The sequence below is a fragment of the Gopherus evgoodei genome, chromosome 10, assembly GCF_007399415.2.
Source record: "Gopherus evgoodei ecotype Sinaloan lineage chromosome 10, rGopEvg1_v1.p, whole genome shotgun sequence".
Taxonomy (NCBI): domain Eukaryota; kingdom Metazoa; phylum Chordata; order Testudines; family Testudinidae; genus Gopherus; species Gopherus evgoodei.
Genome location: NC_044331.1, coordinates 65,332,615 through 65,354,049, shown reverse-complemented (window position 1 = coordinate 65,354,049; position 21,435 = coordinate 65,332,615). Strand labels below are relative to the sequence as shown.

Genomic DNA, 21,435 nt, shown 5'->3' with positions numbered 1-21,435 from the left:
GTGAGGGGGGGTGCACAGGGGAACGGGTCCCTGACCCAGCTTACCTCCGCTCTGCCTCCTCCGCTGAGCACGCAGCCCAGCTCTAAGTCTCCTCCAATCAGCGCTGCAAGCCTGGGTGGGCAGGAGAATTAGAGCAGCGACTACGTGCTCAGTGGAGGAGGCGGAGCCGAGGTGAGCTGGGGCGGGCTACTCAGGCAGGCTTAGTTTCCGCAGGAGGTCTCCCCAGGCAGGGTTAGCTGCCAGTGGAATGGGGGAAGTCTCTCCAGGCAGGGTTAGTTGCCATGGGAGGACGGGGGAGAGAGCGGTTAGCTGTCGCGGTGGGGGAGGTAGCTGCTGTGGGGGGGGGCTCCCTGAATGGGGGGCTGAGTTAGCTGCCATGGGGGGGGTGAGGTTAGCTAGGGGGGTGCAAGGTGTAAGTTTCGCCTAGGGCGCTAAACTTTCTTGCACCGGCCCTGAATGTAGTGCAAGTAGATTAGGGGCGTTAGGGAACGAGAGATAAGGAAGCGTTGTTCTAAGTCAGCCATAAAGATGTTGGCATACTGTGGGGCCATGCGGGTACCCATAGCATTGCCACTGACTTGAAGGTATATATTGTCCCCAAATGTGAAATAGTTGTGGGTGAGGACAAAGTCACAAAGTTCAGCCACCAGGTTAGCCATGACATTATCGGGGATACTATTCCTGATGGCTTGTAGTCCATCTTTGTGTGGAATGTTGGTGTAGAGGGCTTCCACATCCATAGTGGCCAGGATGGTGTTTTCTGGAAGATCACCGATGGATTGTAGTTTCCTCAGGAAGTCAATGGTGTCTCGAAGATAGCTGGGAGTGCTGATAGCATAGGGCCTGAGGAGAGAGTCCACATGGCAAGTCACTGCAAACTGGTGCAAAGGTCCTTGTTCGTCTCCCACCTGACTCTCTGGGTTCTCCTGAAGAAAGGCATGGGGGGGGATCACCTCAGCGAGGCTTCCAGCCTCTTCCCAGACATCTGCCTTTGGCATTTCTCAGTCCCTCTGATCTCTTGTTTTCAGAAGGGCTGAGCCGTGTGTCTGATTGTCCCTTTAATCCCCACTGGGACCCTCTCTCCCCAGGTGGCAGGCAGCTCCTCTCTCACCAGGGGCCAGTGGCTGCAGCTGGGGGTGGGAATGGGCCAGGGAGAAAGAGGCCGCAATGTACAGGTCAGGGCTTCGGAAGGGACGGGGAGGAACAGCCATCGCACCTTGGCTGGCGTGTGAAACACCCTCCTCGCCGAGGACCGTGTTATGTAACCGAAGGAGTGGGAGCAGGGGGCAGCTACAGCTGAAGGGGGCTGCTCTGGCTGTGCTTTTCGGCACTGTCAACCTAGGCAGCGTCGCTGGGGCTCCTGCAGGCGCCTCGCTAGACGGATTTAGCTTTCCAAATCCGCATCTCCCTCGCTCATAGCCACGCTGCCCACCAAATCGGATTTTCCCCTCGGTGACAGCGCTTGCCCGTCAGCCGGATGCTGCAGGGAGCCCGTGCACCCCGCCGCGCTCTCTCGCGGACGCTGTCAGGATGCACCAGCCCCCCGTCTCAGGTGGGGCTCCATGGGCTCCTCTGCTGAGGGCGAGAGTTTTCTCCTAGGACGGGCCGGGCTTTCTCCCGGGGCGCGGGAAGGGGGGTTCCCCGGTGCCTGCAGATTTCACAAGGCTGCGCGAGGAGCTTCTCTGCGGAGCCCGCACCTCACCCTGCCCGCTCTCCCCAGCCCCACCGCTCCTTCCCCCCAGCCCTCCTCTCATCTCTGCCCCCTCGCTCCCCCTGCCCCCTCCACCCCGCTCCACTCCTCCCCCTCCTCCGCCTCGCGCCCCTTCTCCCGCACGCTCCACAAGTGCCGCTCACTTCGCTCGGCTCGCGGGGAGCTGCCGGGGCTGGGGAGCCCGCCAGGCAGGGGGCGGCTCGGCGCCCAGCTCCTTCCCCTGCCCCTGCCCGCGCGGAGCAGGCTGCTGCAGGCGCCAGCGGGCTGAGCGAGCGCGTGGCCCCCCGCCCGCCCGAGCCCCTGGATGTTCGGCTCCTGGCGCAGCGCAGCAGCCAGCAGCTCGAGCGGCGGCGGCGGCGGCATTGCAGCGGCCGGGCTGGGAGGCAGGATGAAGGGCTTCCTCCGGCTGGCCCTCGGGTGCTTGGTGGCGGACCTGCTCACGCTGGTGTGCCGGGCGCAGGAGAAAGCCGGGCAGCACCTGGGCAGCATCGTGGTGCTCTCCGGGGGGAACCACTCCAGCTTTGGGGAGCACGGAGACGCCTCGGAGCCGCCTCCGACCCCGGACTTCTGCCGGGGCTACTTCGACGTGATGGGCCAGTGGGACCCGCCGTTCAACTGCAGCTCGGGGGAGTTCGTCTTCTGCTGCGGCACTTGTGGCTTCAGGTTCTGCTGCAAGTTCAAGAAGACCCGGCTGGATCAAAACACCTGCACGAACTACGAGACGCCGGTGTGGATGAACACGGGGAAGCCTCCTGCCCGCATCGACGACCCCCTGCACGACCCCACCAGGGATAAAACCAACCTCATCGTCTACATCATCTGCGGGGTGGTGGCGGTCATGGTGCTGGTGGGGATCTTCACCAAGCTGGGGCTGGAGAAGGCGCACAGACCGCAGCGGGAGCACATGTCCAGGTAAGGCGCCGCGCCGGGCAGCGGGGACCCCTCCCCCCACCCGGAGACTGTACCGGAGCCCATGTGTTCCTGCTAAGCAAACAACTCCCGCCAGCCAGGCTCCGCTGCAGGGAGAGACTAGACACACCAACTTTGGAGAGCAGGGCTGCACCCCAGCCCCGGCTTCTGCCTCACAGGGCCGGGAGCACCAGACAGCATTACTAACCCGTTTTTAACCTGCAGTGTTCGCCCCCCTCCCCTGCAAGAGCCAGTAACTGTTTTTGGAAATATTGTCTCAAAACAAAAAAGCCCAAGTCTAGCCGCAAATGCGGGGCTTGAATCAGCCTCCAGGGGGGCTGCTGGGTTCCCCCTGCCAAGCCCCGACAAGGTTTTTATCTCGCAACAGAAGGATGTAAACAAATCCCATCCCTCCCTCCCTCTCCCACTGCAAAATGGTGTTGACAGGACTTTCCCTCCCCCAGCTCCTGAAAGTGTGAGAGCTCTTTGTCCTGAAAATGAGGATGGGGGGTAGAGAGGGAGAGACTAAAAGGGACCTATTGTAGAAGGATTCTAACGTTTAATGTAACCAAGCTGCCTGCGTATCAAGCCTTCCCCCCTAGTTGCTACAGAGGCAAAATGTAACCAAATATGGAACATAAAAGTCTTTGTCCTGTGTCTGTTACACTCTGTGTGTCCACAATGCAATGGTTGGATTACATCAAAGAGAACCTTCCCTTCCTAGAGTGAGACATGCTGTGTACTTGCCTGCTCCAGGGACTGGCTGCCTGCTGGTGGGTAAGGCAGGTGGGCAGCTCAGGACACAGCCCAATTGCTTTAACATCATACTCCAGCATCCAGATTGTCACAGCACTTTAGAATCAAGGGATAACATATATGTCCAGTTTTCAGTCTGTCTGATTCATTATGCTAATCCCAGACACAGGAAAGTAAAACAGATGGGGAAAGACATTTGCAGATTTTTTTTAAAGGCAAATAGCGCCATTAAAAAGTCTAAATTGATTCCAACATCTTGGTCAACTTTGGAAATGAAATACAATTGCAAGGACACCTTCTAGCGGACATGCAGTGTGGCAGAAGGTTTTCTATCTCCCTGACTGGTGGTCAATAGAAATGGAGTAATTCACAGTCAGAGCTTTAAAGCTTGGCTCAGGAGTCACCCTCGGAAAGATAGTTCAAGAGATCGACAACACCTGGAGCCTTATTTCTTGTCCAAGTTTCTGTATTGCTTTGTGATTAACAGCCTCCCCTGAAATGAACAGAGAAGCCACCAAAAATAGTGCTGCGAATGCATCACCAGTTCACTAGCAATTATTTGCTATTTATATACTGGCTGATATGGATTCATCTTTACTACTGAGGAACAAAGCAGACTATAGAATTTTTAGTCAACTCAACACTAAGAGTCTGTGGTAATTCTGGGGAGACTGGATTTCTTAAGCAGGGTATAAATAGTAAGACATTTTGAGAATCCTGACCCACTAAATTGATAAAAAGAATACATGAATCCTGAAAAAAATTGTACACTGTAGCCTGAATCTGTTAGCCAAAGCTTTGGTAAAATAGCTTTATTCCCATCTGCCTCATACCATTTCTGTAGTGTCTACATGCAGGTAAAACAGCAGGCGAGTTTAGACACTTCATTTGCAAAAAAAACCACCCAAACAACCAAACACATGACAGAGAGAAGGTGAAAACAGTGCATCCATCTCTGTTCAGCTCTGGTTAGATCAGTCAGTCATATTTCCAGTAGTAGAAATATTTGGTTTAAAAAAACCTCTAAAAGGATACATCTATTTTCTCTCTATCAGATACAGGTATGAAAGGTTCTGAAATGATATTTCTATCGCTAAGCCTATGGATACAGAATTATAGGGGATGGAATATCATTCTAAGCCCCTTCAGACATGTATATAGATTAGCTTGCTGAATTGGGGCTCAGAAAGGACAGCTGTTGCCCTGATAAGTTAATATTGTTCAAACTCATGTATTTTTTTATTCATAGATCTCTTAAGGTAGGATTATTTCAGAGGTTGTAGGAACCTACAAGAGTCAGGATGGTAAACAGACGCCCACTCAGTACACACAATGGATATTCCACAGCTGTTAGGGAATTGCTACAACTTTTTCAAAAGTTCTCATGACAAACATACACAGTGGGATTTTTGAAACCATCTAGGGAATCTGGATGCCTAATTTAATTTTTCACTCAGTAGCTGAGATTTTCAGAGGCTACCTAAGAGAACTAGAATCCCAGTTCCCTTTAAAATGAATGGCATTCTCCCTGTCCTCAAGCAGTTTAACCAAAGCACTATAGCCTGACTTGTTTCAGAATTCTGGGGGAGAAAGAAAGGGGGCAGAGCTCTGCACAAAGTTTTACGATGTAAACATAAGTACTTGCTAAAAAACATTTCATAGTAACAGTAAGAAAGACATTATATATCCTATCTAGACACCCTACCTTCTTATATGGCACCAATCCCCATGAAGTCTGTAAGAAATGAACATGGCTTCCTATGCTCTGCCTACATGCAATCTCATTTTTTAAATCATGTAAATTATAAAACCCTGGTCATGAGTGAGTTAGTTAGGCCATGTTGAAATGATGGGCTTGATGTTAGAAATCCTGGTTAAAGATTTTACCCCGCTATTTTTCATTACAGTAGTTTGCTTGGTTTTCTGTGCTGTCCATTTTGGCTGGTAGTGAGAAGCACACAGAAGCTGACTTGCTTTTTTATTCCCTCATTTGACAGTGTCTCATCTCCCAGGTCAGGCTGAGAATATAGCTAACAAGGAGGGACACTACTGCTTTAGCTTCCTTAACTAGCTAATGGATACCTGAAACTCTTGAATCCTTTAACTTTACAAACAGATTCACTTAAAGAAAGAGGCATTACTTACCGGAACTATAACACACAATATACTGGTGCACCTATTTTATTACTAATGACCAAAACATGCAAAGCTTTATTTTTAGTCATATTACATTGCTGAAAGCTATTTTTAATCTGGAATTTTGTATATGCATGTAGGGAATAAGAATGTTGTCTAATTTAGGGCTAGACTGTGTCATTCTTACTCATCTTGTGGAGTACTTTTTTATGCAGACAGTCCATAGATCTGCTAGCCAAGTAATGTACTTAAGAGTGTCACAACCTGGGAATTAGAATGATCAGATATGGTTTCTTTTACCATACACTGCACTCTGCTTGATGCTATGTGAAGACATTTGTTTTGACACTAAATGGCCATTTTGAAATTTTATAAATTATTTGTCAGTTAAAATGCATACAAAACATTGACAAGGAAAACAAATTTATTCACCAAACTAATTTATACCTTTTTAGGGATGCTGGGTATTTCCTGTAGTTTAGACAAACAAGGCAAAGTGTGACCCTTGTTACATTTTAATATATTATTCTCTTTAGATTGTGGTGTTGGGTGAAGGAGGAAGAAGATAAGAGTGGGAGAAGGATGCCTCATGATATGCTTTCCATAGGATTCTAAAGTATCATGTATTCCTAATTCCTAATGCTACCTCTTGGTCTTCTTTAGGTAAATTTGTTCAAAGTTAAGAGAATTAAAGTGTTTTCTTTATCCATAGGCAAAGAAAGAGAACTAGTGTCCAAGAAAGGGATGTGTCCAAGAGAGCATTAATTCTCCCTCTGAATCTTCTATCTCCTATGAGAAGTAGTAAGGTAGAGGTAGATGTCGTGGTGGTGGGAGGACTTATGGTAGGGTATCCTCCCTTCTGAGGGAGCTTTGTTGCCAGGTGAGATGGGGAAACTGGGTAGCAGTGGAGAGGGGGTCTGTTGTTGCCCTAGGATGCAGTTGGTGTTCATCAGAGCACTAGGCTCGACAGGATTTCTAGGCTGTAAAGCCGCATCCTTTTACTGACACTTCAAGTAGAGAAACATTTCCCTTGAGGGGTGAATAGGAAAGGAACCCCAAAAAGTGATCCTTGCATTGTTTTCAGTAGACTTTACCTCTCCTCCACAGAAGGGATTGTTTTTGTAAATAAAAACGCAGCATCATATACTGCCCCACTTCACATCGGAGATGTGCACATAAATCAAGAGCAGTAAAGGGCCTAAAGGCCAAAGTCTGCAATCAGATCTGCAACGTTATAGCTCATGTTTTTCTTATAACTTGTATGTTTTTGATAGTTTGAAAGCTGCCTCCTGAATATCTTATGAACCACCTGAATTTTCCCACCCTCCAGAATGTGCTGATTTTCCAAAAGGAGTGTGCTTGGGGACAAAAATAGTCTAGACTGCCAAAATGCTGAAATCCTTTGTGTGAAATTATTTCCAAGATTGGCTTTGAGCCACTTTTGGAAGCAAAAAAACGACAACTAACCGTTCATGAAATCACATCTGTATGCACCTCTTCAAGCTTGTAGCCATAAGGGAATTGCCTGGCTAGATATGCTTTATAACTTCTTAAAACAGCATTATAGATCCAGAGAGCAAAATCTTACAATAAGAGATATCCTGAAGATTTGTGACACTCTTTAATAGCTTTGGGCTGATCTGATAGGTCGAAGACATTGTTCCATATATGTATGATTTCCATCATTATCAGTGTAGGGGACAAACAACATCTCTGATTTGAAGATTATCATCTCATCCTGTAATATGTATTTTCTTAAATTCATTAAATGTGAGTCATATGTATAGTGCCAATATAAGTCTCTTATTTAATTTCCCAGTGAGAACTTTAATGACATCTTCTTCAGATATTTATAAAATAATATCATTCTGCCATTCTGTATTGTACCTCAATAGAGTTACAATACAGAAGCAAAGTCAGCAAGTGAAAAACTATATATGGGTAAAGAGTAAAGATATGGTCATATTTACTCAGGTTAGCCAAATGCATGGAGGGAGAAGCCCTACCCAACAACCTGTTGTATCTACATACAGTTTCAGAAAAACAAGCACCCTATACCAAGTACTTTATGTTGTCAGTGTGGTACATAAACATACACTAACTTTTAAAATTATGAGCAAATCCTCAAAAGGGTAGAATGTGACTCGTAAATTATAATATTAATTAAGACAATAATATATCATTTATGTTTGATCTCCTATATATATAGGGTGACCAGACACCAAATGTGAAAAATCGGGACGGGGGTAGGTAATAGGAGTCTATATAAGAAAAAGACCCCAAAATCAGGACTGTCTCAATAAAATCAGGACATCTGGTCACTCTCTCTCTCTATATTTTTTCTTGGGTTCTATGAAGTGCTGAGCATTCTTATTTTTCATTGATATAAATGACAGATAAGAGTGTGCAGCATCTTGCATGAGATGTTCAGCTCCTTGAAGGATTAAGCCCTTTACTTGTATACTACAATACAAATTGAGGTAATGTTTAGTTGAAAAAACAACAAAAGACACTCTGCAGATAAAGAGGTTTCTTTCTTTTATCCTGGTTTTTGGCATTCTTAATGCCTAGTTGAATATTCAGTAATTAGCAAACAAGCACATATTTTTGAATTAGTATTAGACAATCAAAATGTGCCCAGGTTTTCTAAGGTTTGGATTTTAAAAGCAATTTAAAATAATAGGAGTCGGATACCTAACTCCCTGAACCCCCTTTGAAATGGTGAAGACGTCATTGGTATTTTCAAACACAGGAAACAGTTAATCTGGTAGCATGTGGGATGTTATTTAGAGTATATAATTAATAATATTTACAGTAACATTAAAGACAACGAAAAAGCCATCTCTAAAAGCCTGGTCTCCTAGACTTGGGAAATACTAATCTCTGCATTATGAGATTACACCATTTTAACTCCCAGAATGAAGGTGAGATCTGTCATTTGCATTTCTTCCTTTTCCAAAAATGTGTCCAGCTGCCTCTTGAATTAAATCTATAATGCTGACATAAACAATTTGTTTTGTATAAACAAATTCTGCATACATTCATTAGATAGGAGTGCTCTCCCGGCTTCAGTTCATTACTTGTTTTCAAACTGTGGTTTGTGATATAATCCTTTCCTTTTAGGATCATACTGTACATACCCCTATGAGATCTCTGCTAATGGCCTTTTTCTCAGCTATATAAGCCAGCTCTGCTACTCCTGCTGTATAAGCATTGCTTCATATTGAAATGTTGCCTCAGTTCTTTAAATAATTTTGGTTACCTTCTAACTTTTTACAGTATCATCAGGTGTAACACAATCAGAATTGTACCTCACATTCTAATAGCATAAACATTTCCACAAACATGAGGGAACATATTGTATATTTTATGTGCACCAAGTTTGTATCTGCATTTTGAGAGCAAGATCCAGGTCAAGATTTCTCTATCTGTAACCCACACATTTATATGGAGTTACTGTTCAATATTTCAATATAGCACATAACAACTAGGAAAATAACTGCTGTCACACTGGTTCAGTGGAAGAGCTGTACTGTATTTGCCTCGACTTTCATTAGTGAATGTATTTATTTATTAATTTATAAACTAGATGCAGTATCTAGGATACTGTATGTAATTTTACACAAAATTAAACTAAACTGGGCATAGTGCCTAGTAAGAACAGCCATTCTCTAAAAATGGATTAAACGGTCCAAATCTGGTGGAAAAGGAGGCAAACAACGGTCAGTGAGGTACAGAACTGAAAACACTTGCACTGAACCCTGAAGACATTAATAACACATACCATATCATTCCTTTGCCTAAGGCCAGGGCTTTTGCAGGGGGCCAATTATTTTCTATGGCACAGTAATGGATCAGCTACTTATATAGTATACACGTAGTGTCAGTCCTGCTCCTACTGAAGTCAGTGTCAAAACTCTCTTTGATGTCAATGGGAGCAGGAGCAGGCCCCTATTAAACTGTGACTCTGCAGTACATATGTTGTAATGTACAATATCGAGAACTAAAAGGAACAGAGTACATTGCAACTGCATTATAGATTTTGCAACAGATTTATTCTAATTGAGTTTAATTTTTGTTCTTCAGGGCTCTTGCTGATGTTATGCGACCTCAGGGTCCTTGCACAACAGATCACATGGAAAGAGACCTAAACATTGTAGTTCACGTGCAACATTATGAAAACATGGAGACAAGGCCACCTGCAAATAATTTGCGTAAGTTGCATTATATTTTATCACTGTTCTGCTATGTGAGTGAATGAGATGATTATGATCAAAGGAGATAGGACATGGGTTCTGTAACTCAGAAATTATTCCTTATAATGCCTTATTATTGAATTAGATTACATCAAGTACTTTACATTGTCAGAATGGCATTTTCAACTGAAATAAGTTAAATTATTGCATTTATTTGGGATTAGTTTTGGTGGTTGGCTGCCATTTATTTCATATCTCTGTCTCTTATTTAAGAAGGCATTTTCATTCAGTTCTCAGATTATGACCTATTCACTCTTTCAGTATACTTGATAGAGAATACAAAAGTAGCCAAGTTTACAGTAAGACTTACAGGATGTTTAATAAGGCTGTAAAGTCCAAAAAGAAAATGTTCTGTGTAGGTATTTATACCACTCATACAACCATAACATCTAAACACCTTCCAGAAATGCAATAAACAGTGACAGGCATTTGTCACGTTCTCTTTCTCTCCCTTCCTCCCTTTTTCTGTCTCCAAAGAGATAATTAGGGGAGGATTGTTTTATTCTATTCTATTTTATTTTTAATATATATTATGTATTCATTTATTTTATATCAGCTGTGCTATGTGCTTGTATTATTGAAAGCAATGTCAAAAAAGTGCACCTCACACTTGGTATGGAATGTGGCAAGGCTTCAGGCGGCTCTTAGATCCTGTGCAAGCTTGTTCCACAGTCTTGGACAAACCCCTAAGAAAGCTCTTTCTCCTGCACAGATTAACTTTCCCTTTCTGCTGGGCGGGTTTCTGTTTATATATTCAAATTCAAGGTGTTTGTGAAAGAAAATAGCATAATTCAGAATAGCGGGCTACAATGGAAAATTTCTTTCTGTGTTGTCTATCTGCAATGTGCATTCTACTGCAAAACTATTATGGATTTATTTCTTGATGTGTTTTAAGTATATTTAAATCGCCAGCCAATTTTTCTTTCATATGTCTTTCTACAACTATATAGAGCTGACAGTTTCAACATCTTTGACCATGAAAATAGGTTTTGCTAGGCTCATATTGTACAATTGTGTTGAAGCTATATCATACCATCTGCTGGTAAAACCAGCGAGGGGTGGAGGGTCAGAGAACCCAGATAAATAACGGCATTTCTCATAAATACCACTCTTTGGGGTGGTGGTGAAGGCTAGATTTGATTTCCCCCTTCTGTGGATACCAGGTATTAAGAGAGAGCAAAAACTCCAACTTATAGTGAAGCTATTATGTACAGTGAAGCCTGGCCTCCTATTGTAATCTGGATGCCCCATTGAGAAGGCAAAGCACAGAGCTTTACAAAAGCACCTAATTTCCCCCTTTCCCCCATTGACATCCACTCAAAAATACACCTGCTCCCAAAGGGAATTTACACTCCGGTCCCAATCAAAAGAGCCTTAACTGCATGGAGCACATATGAACTTTCAAAGGTTTGATGTAAAGATGGGAGTGTGTGGTGTAGCCACTGCATCTATCCCTGTACTCCCATATACCAATTCTATGCTTACGTCTGAGGGAATTCTGTGCCCAAAAATAAAAAATTCTGTGCACAAGATTTTAAAATTCTGCAAATGTTATTTGTCAAAATACCACTATATAATCAAACCAGTTTCAATTATTTTGGTAATTTATTTAAAAATACTTGTCAGCAAGTCACACAAAATTTCCCGAGGGGTAGAGAGTTAAAGAAAACCCTGTGACAACCCAGTTCCTGTTTCTCTTCCCCCTCCCCACCTTGAGACCAGGCTGGGGGACAGACACTCACACTTCTCCCCCCCAGAGCCCAGCCAGGAGGCCAGACACTCACACCCCCAACTCCCCAGAGCCCAGCCACAGCCCCCTCAGCCCAGACACTCACATCCCCTAGTCTCCAGAGGCCAGGGGTCCAGAGGGATGCTGGGTCCTGGGCTTGCATGGAGTTTCCTGCATGCCACTGCCTCCTTCCTTCAGGGCATGCTGGGAACTGCAGCTGCTGGGAACTGCAGCCTTTAGTTCTCTCCCTGAGTCTTGTCTTCTCTTTGCGAGCTGGGCTCTGGTGGGTCCAGCGGCCCCTAGTGGCAGCCAACATCTTTGTAGCCCATTTCTGTGGGGGAAAAAGGGAATTCTGCATGCACAACATTAATTTCTGCAAAATTCTGCTTTGCACAGTGGCACAGAATTCCCCCAGGAGTATATGCTGTTTGGTCTTCTCTGAATAAAAAGAGAGGCAAATCCTTCCTATGATCAGGTTTTCAAGCAGGGAAGGTGCATAGTGGTAAAGCAATTAGGTGCAACCCCATTAATCCCCATATGTTAAAATAATGTTAAGGATCTAGGTTACAGATTAAAGCAAGGAAATGCACAACTTCTTATTTCATTGCTCATTTCTGGGTATTTCAGAAATCTTCACATTGGGCATTTAACAGACAGTACCTTATATACTGCACTATATAAGCACAACACAGCAGATCTTTATTAACCTCATTGTATTTCTTAGATGTATCAATTTTAGGTACCAGGTTTAACTCAATGAGAGTATGTTGACAGAACCAGGGTCTGAGTTAGTTTTGTAAAGGTACCTTAGACTTTTTAGTGCAAATCGTCAACTGATTTAAGATACCATAGGCCCATCTGACAATTTACACAAGCTGAGGATCTGCCCCTTTGTATTTCATTTTCTTTGCTTTTCATGTTAATAAGGAAATGGAAATAAAATCTGGAATGTGTGCAGACATTGGCATGGTATTCCTGTCAGGTTTATCATAGAGTTACATAAACAATTTTAAACATGTTTATTATATAACTGATAAATCATCATTGCTTTTGTGCCATTATAATCAGTCATGAAAATACATACTTAGACAAAATGGGATTAAGCCACTCAACAGAATTAACTGGTGCTTTAGAAGCTATTACATTCTGTCAAGTGCATATGTAGGGTACAGAGTGAAATCCTTTATGAAAAATATTTATGTGAAATTAGCAGAAGTCAGTTTTCTACGTCAAATATTTTAGCAATTTGAAATGTTGATGGTGGAGTTATGAAAAACTAGAAAATTTGGCAGCACAATCACTAACCTGTAACAGTATGGCATTACCCAGTGCTAATGTTAAAGAAATGAGCAACCTTTTAAAATTTGTTTTTGCAAGCAAATAAATCTGAACCTTGGGTATGGTTCATAGGTCTATCACAAGTTACTACACATGCAGAGCAGATGAAGTGGTACAAAATTACTGCATCAGCTGATGGCTACTATAATAGTAGTTCTTTCAAATTACAACCTTCAGGAACACCTCAAATGGAGATTGAAAATTTCTGTCAGAAGTTCCTTGAAATCATCCCTCTTGTATTGTTCCATGATGCAAGAAAGCAGGGAGTAGTTACATAGCCACTATGTACTTTTCATTGAATATTTTGTCAAATGTATTAAAGATTAATTTTTAAAAGCAAAGTATTATTCAAGCATGTTCTAATTTGAGTGATTATTCATTTGCTCTTTCTGATCTCTTGAAATGCTTCTTTGCTGATGCTGCCAAACCATACTGAAGCTGTTTCAGAAAGAACTCTATCAAAATGAAATACCTTGCATGAACTCTGACATTGAAAAAGACTGTGCTTAAGTCTCTAGACTACTTTTTACTAAAGAAAAGGGATTTTCTAAGCAGCCTTCAGTTAGCTTTGCTACTTGCCAAGATTAGGAATCCAACAAAAAGCTAAAATCCTTCAGAATAAGTGCAAAATATTTCCATGTCTCTGCAGCCCAGTGGATTGTAACTTACTTGGTTTGCCATTCTTTCTTTTCTGAATATCAATCTTGGTGGATCTGGAGAAGGACAGACTTTTGTCCTGCGCGTATCTGAATCCAGAGAGGCTAAATACTCACTGCTTAAGTCTTCTTGGACCATTACTGGTTGTTACTGTCCATATCTCTCTTCTAGTAATGTGCTTTATTTTGGATTAAAGCCAAAACAGCTTCCTACATTTTCCTTCATCAACTTGCATTACCATTGAATAGTGCATTGACAGTAGAATGACCAGATGTCCCAATTTTAAAGGGACAGTCCAGTTTTGGGGAACTTTTTCTTATATAGGTGCCTACTGTCCCCCACCCCCGTCCCATTTTTTCACAGTTGCTATCTGGTGACCCTAATTGACAGTGAACAGCAAATGTTCACCAAATAATATAGCATTTAAGGGGCTTAACAGGAAATATTAAAGAAAATTCATTAGTGGACAATTCTAAATATTTTAAAAATGTAGATATTTGGAAGTCAGGAAAATATTAAACCTTGTTGCAAAATCTTGTGTTACATGTTTTTGTTAATTTCTTTTAAACTTTTATAATTTGTAAGAGAACAGCATAATGGATCAATCTTCTTTTGCCATATTTTCCCCATTGATTACTACGTTAGGAGTTGGTAATTTATTTAACTTGTCAGGATCATAACGTTGATGCAAAGTCTTTGAAGCTATGGTCCACATTTCTGGAATATACTTCCCATTATTATTCTTAAGTCGATCCTACAGCATAGTGAAACAAATGGTTATGTTAATATTACCCACTGACCTATAATCAGCAAAATCTCAGTTCCTATGTCCACAGTAATAACTCATCCTAAAGTAGTCAGCCACCTTCATAGTGCATTGATGGGAACCTGCAGATTCCCCCAGCTGTAGGTGACTAAAAAGGGAAGCCACTTCTACATTATGGATTTTTTTCTAAGGTGAAAATTGTTTGTATAAATTGTCTAAATTGTAATTGAGTTGGGGGAGTTATGGGTTATTTTCCAATTTTAATTTTTTTATTATAATTTTTATTATAATTTTTTATTATAAAACTACAGAAATGTGTAAGTGCAAGTGAATTGGCAGCGCTTATGTGAAGGATATATTTTGTTATACTGCAGTAAGTGGCCAATGTTATAAAGGCCAAAGTTTTGGACTCCACAGAGTGGTGCTTATAAAGGAGTTTCAATGTATTGAAAAGAATTATGTGTGTGTTTAGCCACTGTTTCCATTTGGGACACTGGATATTTAGAAAGAGGATGATTCTTCTGAAGCTATTGTGTGTTAAAATAACATGTTCCACACTGTTGTGTATGGTTAGTTTGTCAAAACAGTAGGCTTAGAATGCAAACCTGTACACTGTATCTTATCTGCGTTCGTTCTGCTTTATGCTACTCCTGGGGCCACAAGAAGGCAGAAGAAATGTCCCCTAAAGATCACCTGCCACACTAGAAGTGAGCAGGAGAGACGCTGGGGAGTAGAGGCAAATGTTTGACAAACTTCAGACTTGTTGCTGGTATGTGCTAGAGTGGAATATTGTGGAGCTGGGATCGGGGAGAGGGAATGGGGAAAGCTTGCTTATGCATCTCATTGATTTGGAGCTGAACACAGCTACCCATATTTTTAGTGGCTGCATTAGCCACACATTAACATCTAATTTATATGTGTTGGCTCATATAGCTCCCTCAAAATTTTGACATGATGCCATTACCCTTAAAACTGCAGGGAGGGCTATGATGGATGAATGCAACCTGCTGTACTCCAGGCTAACAATCATTCCAATAGGTGTAAATAAACAATTCACACTTCCTACAAGGAGATCTGCCTGGAAGAAAACACCCACACCTGCAGTTCCTGCTGACTTGCTATGATTGACTTTGCAACATCCTTTCATGGTAGCCATTCACACATTCATGTCCAGTACTGCCAGTCTAGTGCCAACCTAGGATGAACAATGTCATATCAGGGTCATGGGCTAGGGCCTTGCAGAGTGGCAGCAATTCGGGCATAGAGAGATAGGCATGCAGATGAATTTCAGAAGCCCTAACTTACACCTACCCGTAAGCAGCCTGTTAAACATAGTCCAGGATCTCCATCCCATATTGCATACTGGAACAGCCAGAGTGACTGCCTAGTGCAGAAATTTGGCTTAGCCCACTCTTCAGTGGGACTGTGAGGCAGCAATGCAGATGATGAAACGTGGTGCAGGAGTGCATAATCACAAGATTGGAAGGTGGACTGCAATACCTTGCTACCCTTGATGATGCAGCAGTTAGATGACTGAAAAATGTACGTATTGACTTGGGATATACAAAAGAAGAAGTCAAGCAGTAATCAAAGGATGTTGACATTCTGGATAATCATTATGTTAAGGCCTCCTAATATAGGGCTGGTCAAAAAGTCTCTTTCAAAAACTGATTTTTTGGATGAAAATTGTTTTTTTCAACAAAATGAAAATTTTTGCAGAAAGCCTTTTTCTGTGGAAAAATGTGATTTTTTTTTAAAAACCCCAAGAACATGGAAACTGAGAACTTTTTTTTTCAATGAAAAGTGAGATTTTTGTGAAGACAGAAACTCCCAGCTCTAGTAGTAAACTAGCAGAATATAACAAAGTTGGCAATAACTTTCAGGACCTCTTTTCAAACAAGCAAAATCTGAGGTCCTGTGAAAAACTGTATGGCTCATGCAGAAGTGCAATTACTGTGACTGCATACACAAAGCAGTATTTGTGCACACAAATGACAAGTTAGTAGACAACTGTCCATCCTGAGATTATGCCATTTTGAAAATTAAGTTTTCAGTGTCATCACATGACAAAATCCCATCTACAAATATAAAATAGTGACACATTGACATTTTAAAAACAACCAAGTAATATCAAATGCAACTTGCTTTTGAACAAGTAAAAGGTGTATCAGAAATTGACAGTGGAGAGGAAACATGGCCTAGTAGGTAAAGAGCATTGTATGGTGTCAGGAGATTTGGGGTCTATCTCCAGTTCTGCCACAGATGGTTCTATAATATTACTGTTTCATTTAGTGTGAAAATATTTTCAATGGACTGTTCTGCCAGCTGATGGCATATGTTTTTTCTTTTTTCTTGAACATTTTTGATGCAAACAAAAAAATGAAGAAACTTTGTTTTGTTTTAAGGCTGGTAGTTAAAGTTAAGTTTGTGTTATACTGAATTGGGTCTGATAAGAAGAAGTAGGAAGTTGACTGTAAAATACATTTATGCAATATCCAGGCATATAAATAGAGTGAACTATATTTTATACAAATACAATTTATTTTAGAGTATATTGAAGCAACATTTATAATCGCCCTGATCTTGCTCCCACAGAAAGTATTACTGTGGCCACTAGTGACAGCAGGATTGGCACTTATATCCATTGCTTGATACTGGCAGAAAGAAAGTTAGGATTTGCAAGAATTTCCGCAGTTGCCTATATTTATTTAGAATGCCTAAGCAATAAATAAAAGACTCCTTTGGCAAATGAGTTATTTTTATGTTTAAAAAAATACATTTGCAACAAAAATGTTTACTTCAGATGATTCATTAAATTCTGACGTGTTTCTAGAATATTTTTGCCTATACATAAATCTTATTGTTGCTAATAGGAAATAAGTATGGAGGCATCATGAAGAGGTTACATTTTAGAGCAGGGCTAAAGGTTCCTACTCCTGTAAATGGAAGGTCCTTGGAGCCGCAATACTATATAGTAAGTTTACTGACATGATATCTGTTGATCATGTAATTTCACAGTTAATTAACTTGCCATTATTGAGAATTTGCAAAGTTATTATTCTGGGTAAAATACTGTCCTTGATCTGGGCCTTAAACTTACACTGTCATTAATATGCAGATATATGAAAATATACAAAGGACTGAGTATATGATTATTTGCATCCTCTACTCAGCATTTAGGCTACATAGTTACAGTAAAATGTCCTTCTGGGCCTGATTATGTACGGGCTGTTGCCCAGAGGAATTAGAGTGTATTCTCCATATGTTCTTCTTGGTTGGTTGCTCAGCTTCTTCCAGACAGAAGATGCAAGTGGAGTCCAAGAACGTAGCTTTTACTGGAAAGATTCCACCCACATCTGCTGAGCAAGAAGATGGAGGATAACAGGAGGTGTTGAGCCACCAAAGGGGTATCCGAGGTTAGCCAGTTCCTGTGAAAGTGCACTCAAACTGTTGATGAGGGGGCCAGAGTTAGAGAAGAATGAGGGCACGTGAAACTGCTAGCATAGATTCAAGGTGCAGGACTGACATGTTTGTGAGAAGCAAGAGTGCTGTGGATGGGATAGGGGACTGTGTAGTTAGTTCGGGGGAATGGGTTGTGGACTGCTGACTTGGAAGAGGTTCTACAACGTGGTTGGGAGTGGGGAAGTGATGACTTAGGAAGGAACAAGAACAGGGCAGACACTGCTGTTGTAATGGATGGAACAGACATGGAGCTGGGGCTGTATTAGCGTTTTATTTCCCTATTTTGCTTATATCTCATCACAAATTAAAAGTTTTCACTAACTGCTGATAAATAGTAAAACAAATAAGCCTTCAGATAATGCCAAATGTATGAACTAAAAGGGAAGACAGGAGAGTATAAAGAGAGGACACACTTATCTATCCATTTAAATAATGAAGTAAATGAAAATTCATCAGAGAAGGAATGAAATACTCTACCAAGGAGATTTTATGCTGCATTGCTGTATATAGCTGGTAATCTGCTGATTTGCTAAATACAGATGAAGGGTTTCATTGGCCCTCAAAGGTCTCCATAGATTTGGGTGATTTCTCATTTGTCATCATCCTTCTAGTCCATTTTTTATAATCTGCTCTCTTTCCCCCCTTTAGCATGCACAGAAGCCATTGATAGTACTAAAGCCATTGATAGTACCAGCTGTTTCTGACACTCAGCTGTAAGACCCTACTGTTGTAAAACTTAAGTCCATACAAAAAAGTCAAATTTTTTTTAAACAAACAAATTAATTTTAAACAAACAAAGAAAAATCCCAAATGCTTCAGCTAAGAGGAACAATTAACTGGAAGGGAAAATGTTGCAACAATAATGATCTGCAGGGCTTTCCATGCTGCAACCAGTTATGCCTGTGCTTAACTCTTAATCACGTGAGTAGTCTCCTTGACTTCAGTGAAACTGCTCATGTGCTTAAAGTTAAGCATGTGAATATATTTTTGCAATACTGGCACTGAATTTAAATTGAGGCCTTAGTCATTAGTGTCATTATGTAAAAATTGTTTTACTAGGCCTTATACAACCTAGTTTAAAACTATTTCTAAAGATCAGATACTTCAAATACTATAGACTAATTGATGCATCAAGAATCCTATGTAAAAAAACTTGGATGGTTAAGGTAGCCCTGGTATATGGGACACGGCTATTTACTGCATTTTGCCTGTTATCTACAATGAGTGGATCAACGCTCATTTTATATCATTCACCCAGCAAAACAATTCATTTTCTTCCAAGAGAAATCTACAACTACCACCACCAAAGAAGCACAATATTTTTTTTATGTATTGTAATTTCTGACTGAGGTTAAAACCAAAATCTGCATTGTCACAACCACCTAGACAGCATCATTTCCAGCTCCTGACTTCAGTTTAAATTATGCACATACAGTGGGGTTCATAGCATTTGCAGGTTGCTGAAGGGATTTTTGTTAATATAATTATGGTTACAGAGATAAATATGAGAACTCCAAGCTTCCCATGTTGGAAGCACAGATTTCCAATCTAAAATTACAGTAAGTGAATGCGCACTTCATTGATCTCCTGCATGGATTCAATCAGTCATTATAACTCACTGTTTAATTATTTCTGAATTTGTGTTAACCATTTTCTGTTAATCATTAATATAAGATGTAACTAGTTTACATTTCATATTTTAATACAGATACATTATACTGATTTATAATAAGAGTTATGAACCTTCCTGAAAAACAGTGAGTATTTTCAAGGAAGTTCATTATTGTCACAGTTCAGGGCAACTGCACTTGTATACCCCCTCTGTGATACAGCAAGGGCAACCATTCTCAGGTTTCCAGCACCCTAGCTGTCACCTTTCTTGGTCAGAGACCTCTCCCTGCTTACCAGGGTTTTTCCAAGCTGTACAGTACCTTGCCTACTTTATTCTTTCCCATCAAGGCAGACTGCACAAACAGGACTGCCTCTGTGCTTTGCTTATTCTTCAAAGGGTATCCACAGTGTAATTACCCACTGTTAAGTTACCACAGAGCTATTTCTAAGCAACCACACTTATTCTTAAGGTAAAAGCATTACAGACAAAATGCATTAAAAACCATAAAAGAACCTACACACATGCTATTAAGCTTACCAGAGTTCCCCCCACAACTCCAGTAGGAGCTCTGGCACATGTCAATCCTTCCTACTCTTCCCTAAGGATTAATGCCCTTTCCTTGGATGGAAGGTCTTCCCTCTTTGCTGGATCAGAATGAAGGGCCTGAGTCAGTTTTAACTCATGCTATTTATCAAAAAATCCTTTGTTTTTCCCTGGAAAATTGAGTTTGAACCAGTATATGCCAGCCTGTCTTGGAAATTCTATAACCTGAGTGAATTTATCTAACTACCCCACACCATTCTTAGTTCCTGGAGGACTGTGGTCCCCTTCCCACCATGGAATTACATACAGTCCCCTCAATATTACATAAACATTTGCATTTTTAATACAGTGAATTCCTAAAATGCTTCATTCAGTAAGGAATAACAATTCAATAGTTTGCCTGGTATAGTGTAAGATATTGTCACTTAGAATCTGAAAAGAATATCTTATCAGTTTATTGGAGGAGTGGGGGAAGTAGGATAAATTCGTCATTAAGCAGTGACTACGTTCATTAACTTAAATTATGTTAAAAGCAGAAGTACCGTCTCTATTGGTGGTTTATAAAATATTGGTGCTCAGTGCACTATAGTGACCCTTCGAGGCTGTGGAGGCGAAAGAGCCTCAGCTGGTGTAAGTTATCACCATTCCATTGATTTTAGTGGAGCTATGACAATTTATACCAGCTGAGGATCTGCCCCCAATCCGACGGTAAGGCCACCAATATTGCAAAGACTTACCCATGTGATTAACTCTATACACAGTGAATCCTGTTGACTTTAATGGAATGAATCACAGTACATACAGTTAAACACACATGTAAATCTTTGTAGGACTGGGACCTAATTTTGGTGGAGTGAGGACTACAGGAGTGTGTCCTTGGTATGAAGTCAGCACTGTGCACCAAAAGTTACTTCTTGATTTTAAAATGATTCTTGTCAGCTATGATTTCCTTGGGAAATCAGTGAGAACGATATTATGGATGCTGTTTTGTGCAGGGCCTATCACATTCATTTAGGGCTGGCTTCAAATCTCACTGAAGTCAATGAAATTTGGATTGAAACCATATGGGTTTCTATTGACTTAAATGGAGCTATGACAATTTATACCAGCTGTGGGTCTGCCTGTGACAAGGTTTGTTACTCACTGCTAGATCACCTCCTTCTGGCTCGTCTGGAAATTAGCTCTCAGCCAGTCTGGTTCACCCTCCTTTGGTTGCTCACCCTGTGATCCCTCTCTGGAGTCAGGTTACTAATTCTTCATGAGTTGGGGTGCTCCCTCATCATGGTTTGGCCCTCTGGCCAGGTCACTATAGCTTTCTCCTTCTGGGATATCAAAATACCTCTGGACAAACTGTCTCAGGCAGTCTTCAGTTTCTCTGCTGATCTATGCCACGTCCCCAGTGGCTGGTAGGGGAACCCAGGCCTGCCCAGTGGTCTGGGTTCCAGCCCAGAGACCCTATGACTAGCAACCACAGTCTACATAATCCCAGATCCTGTGGCTGCTTTCTTAGTCTCTTCCCTACTTTACCTTATCTTCTAACCCACCCCAGGTTACCACTTG

At 41.6% G+C, this 21,435-nt stretch overlaps 1 protein-coding gene across 2 annotated transcripts in view; it reads left to right on the top strand.

The window, feature by feature from the left end:
- The first annotated feature begins 2,042 nt into the window (after positions 1–2,042).
- The window catches only part of SHISA9 (shisa family member 9), a 255,223-nt gene continuing 235,830 nt past the window's right edge, over positions 2,043–21,435 (top strand). Inside the window, exons 1-2 of one of the 2 annotated variants that reach the window (XM_030579078.1) lie at positions 2,043–2,623; positions 9,599–9,726. In XM_030579078.1, coding sequence (XP_030434938.1) covers positions 2,100–2,623; positions 9,599–9,726 — 652 coding nt within the window. In that variant the 5' untranslated portion in view covers positions 2,043–2,099. The remainder of the gene's footprint in view (positions 2,624–9,598; positions 9,727–21,435) is intronic. The other variant, XM_030579079.1, reaches the window with a different exon arrangement.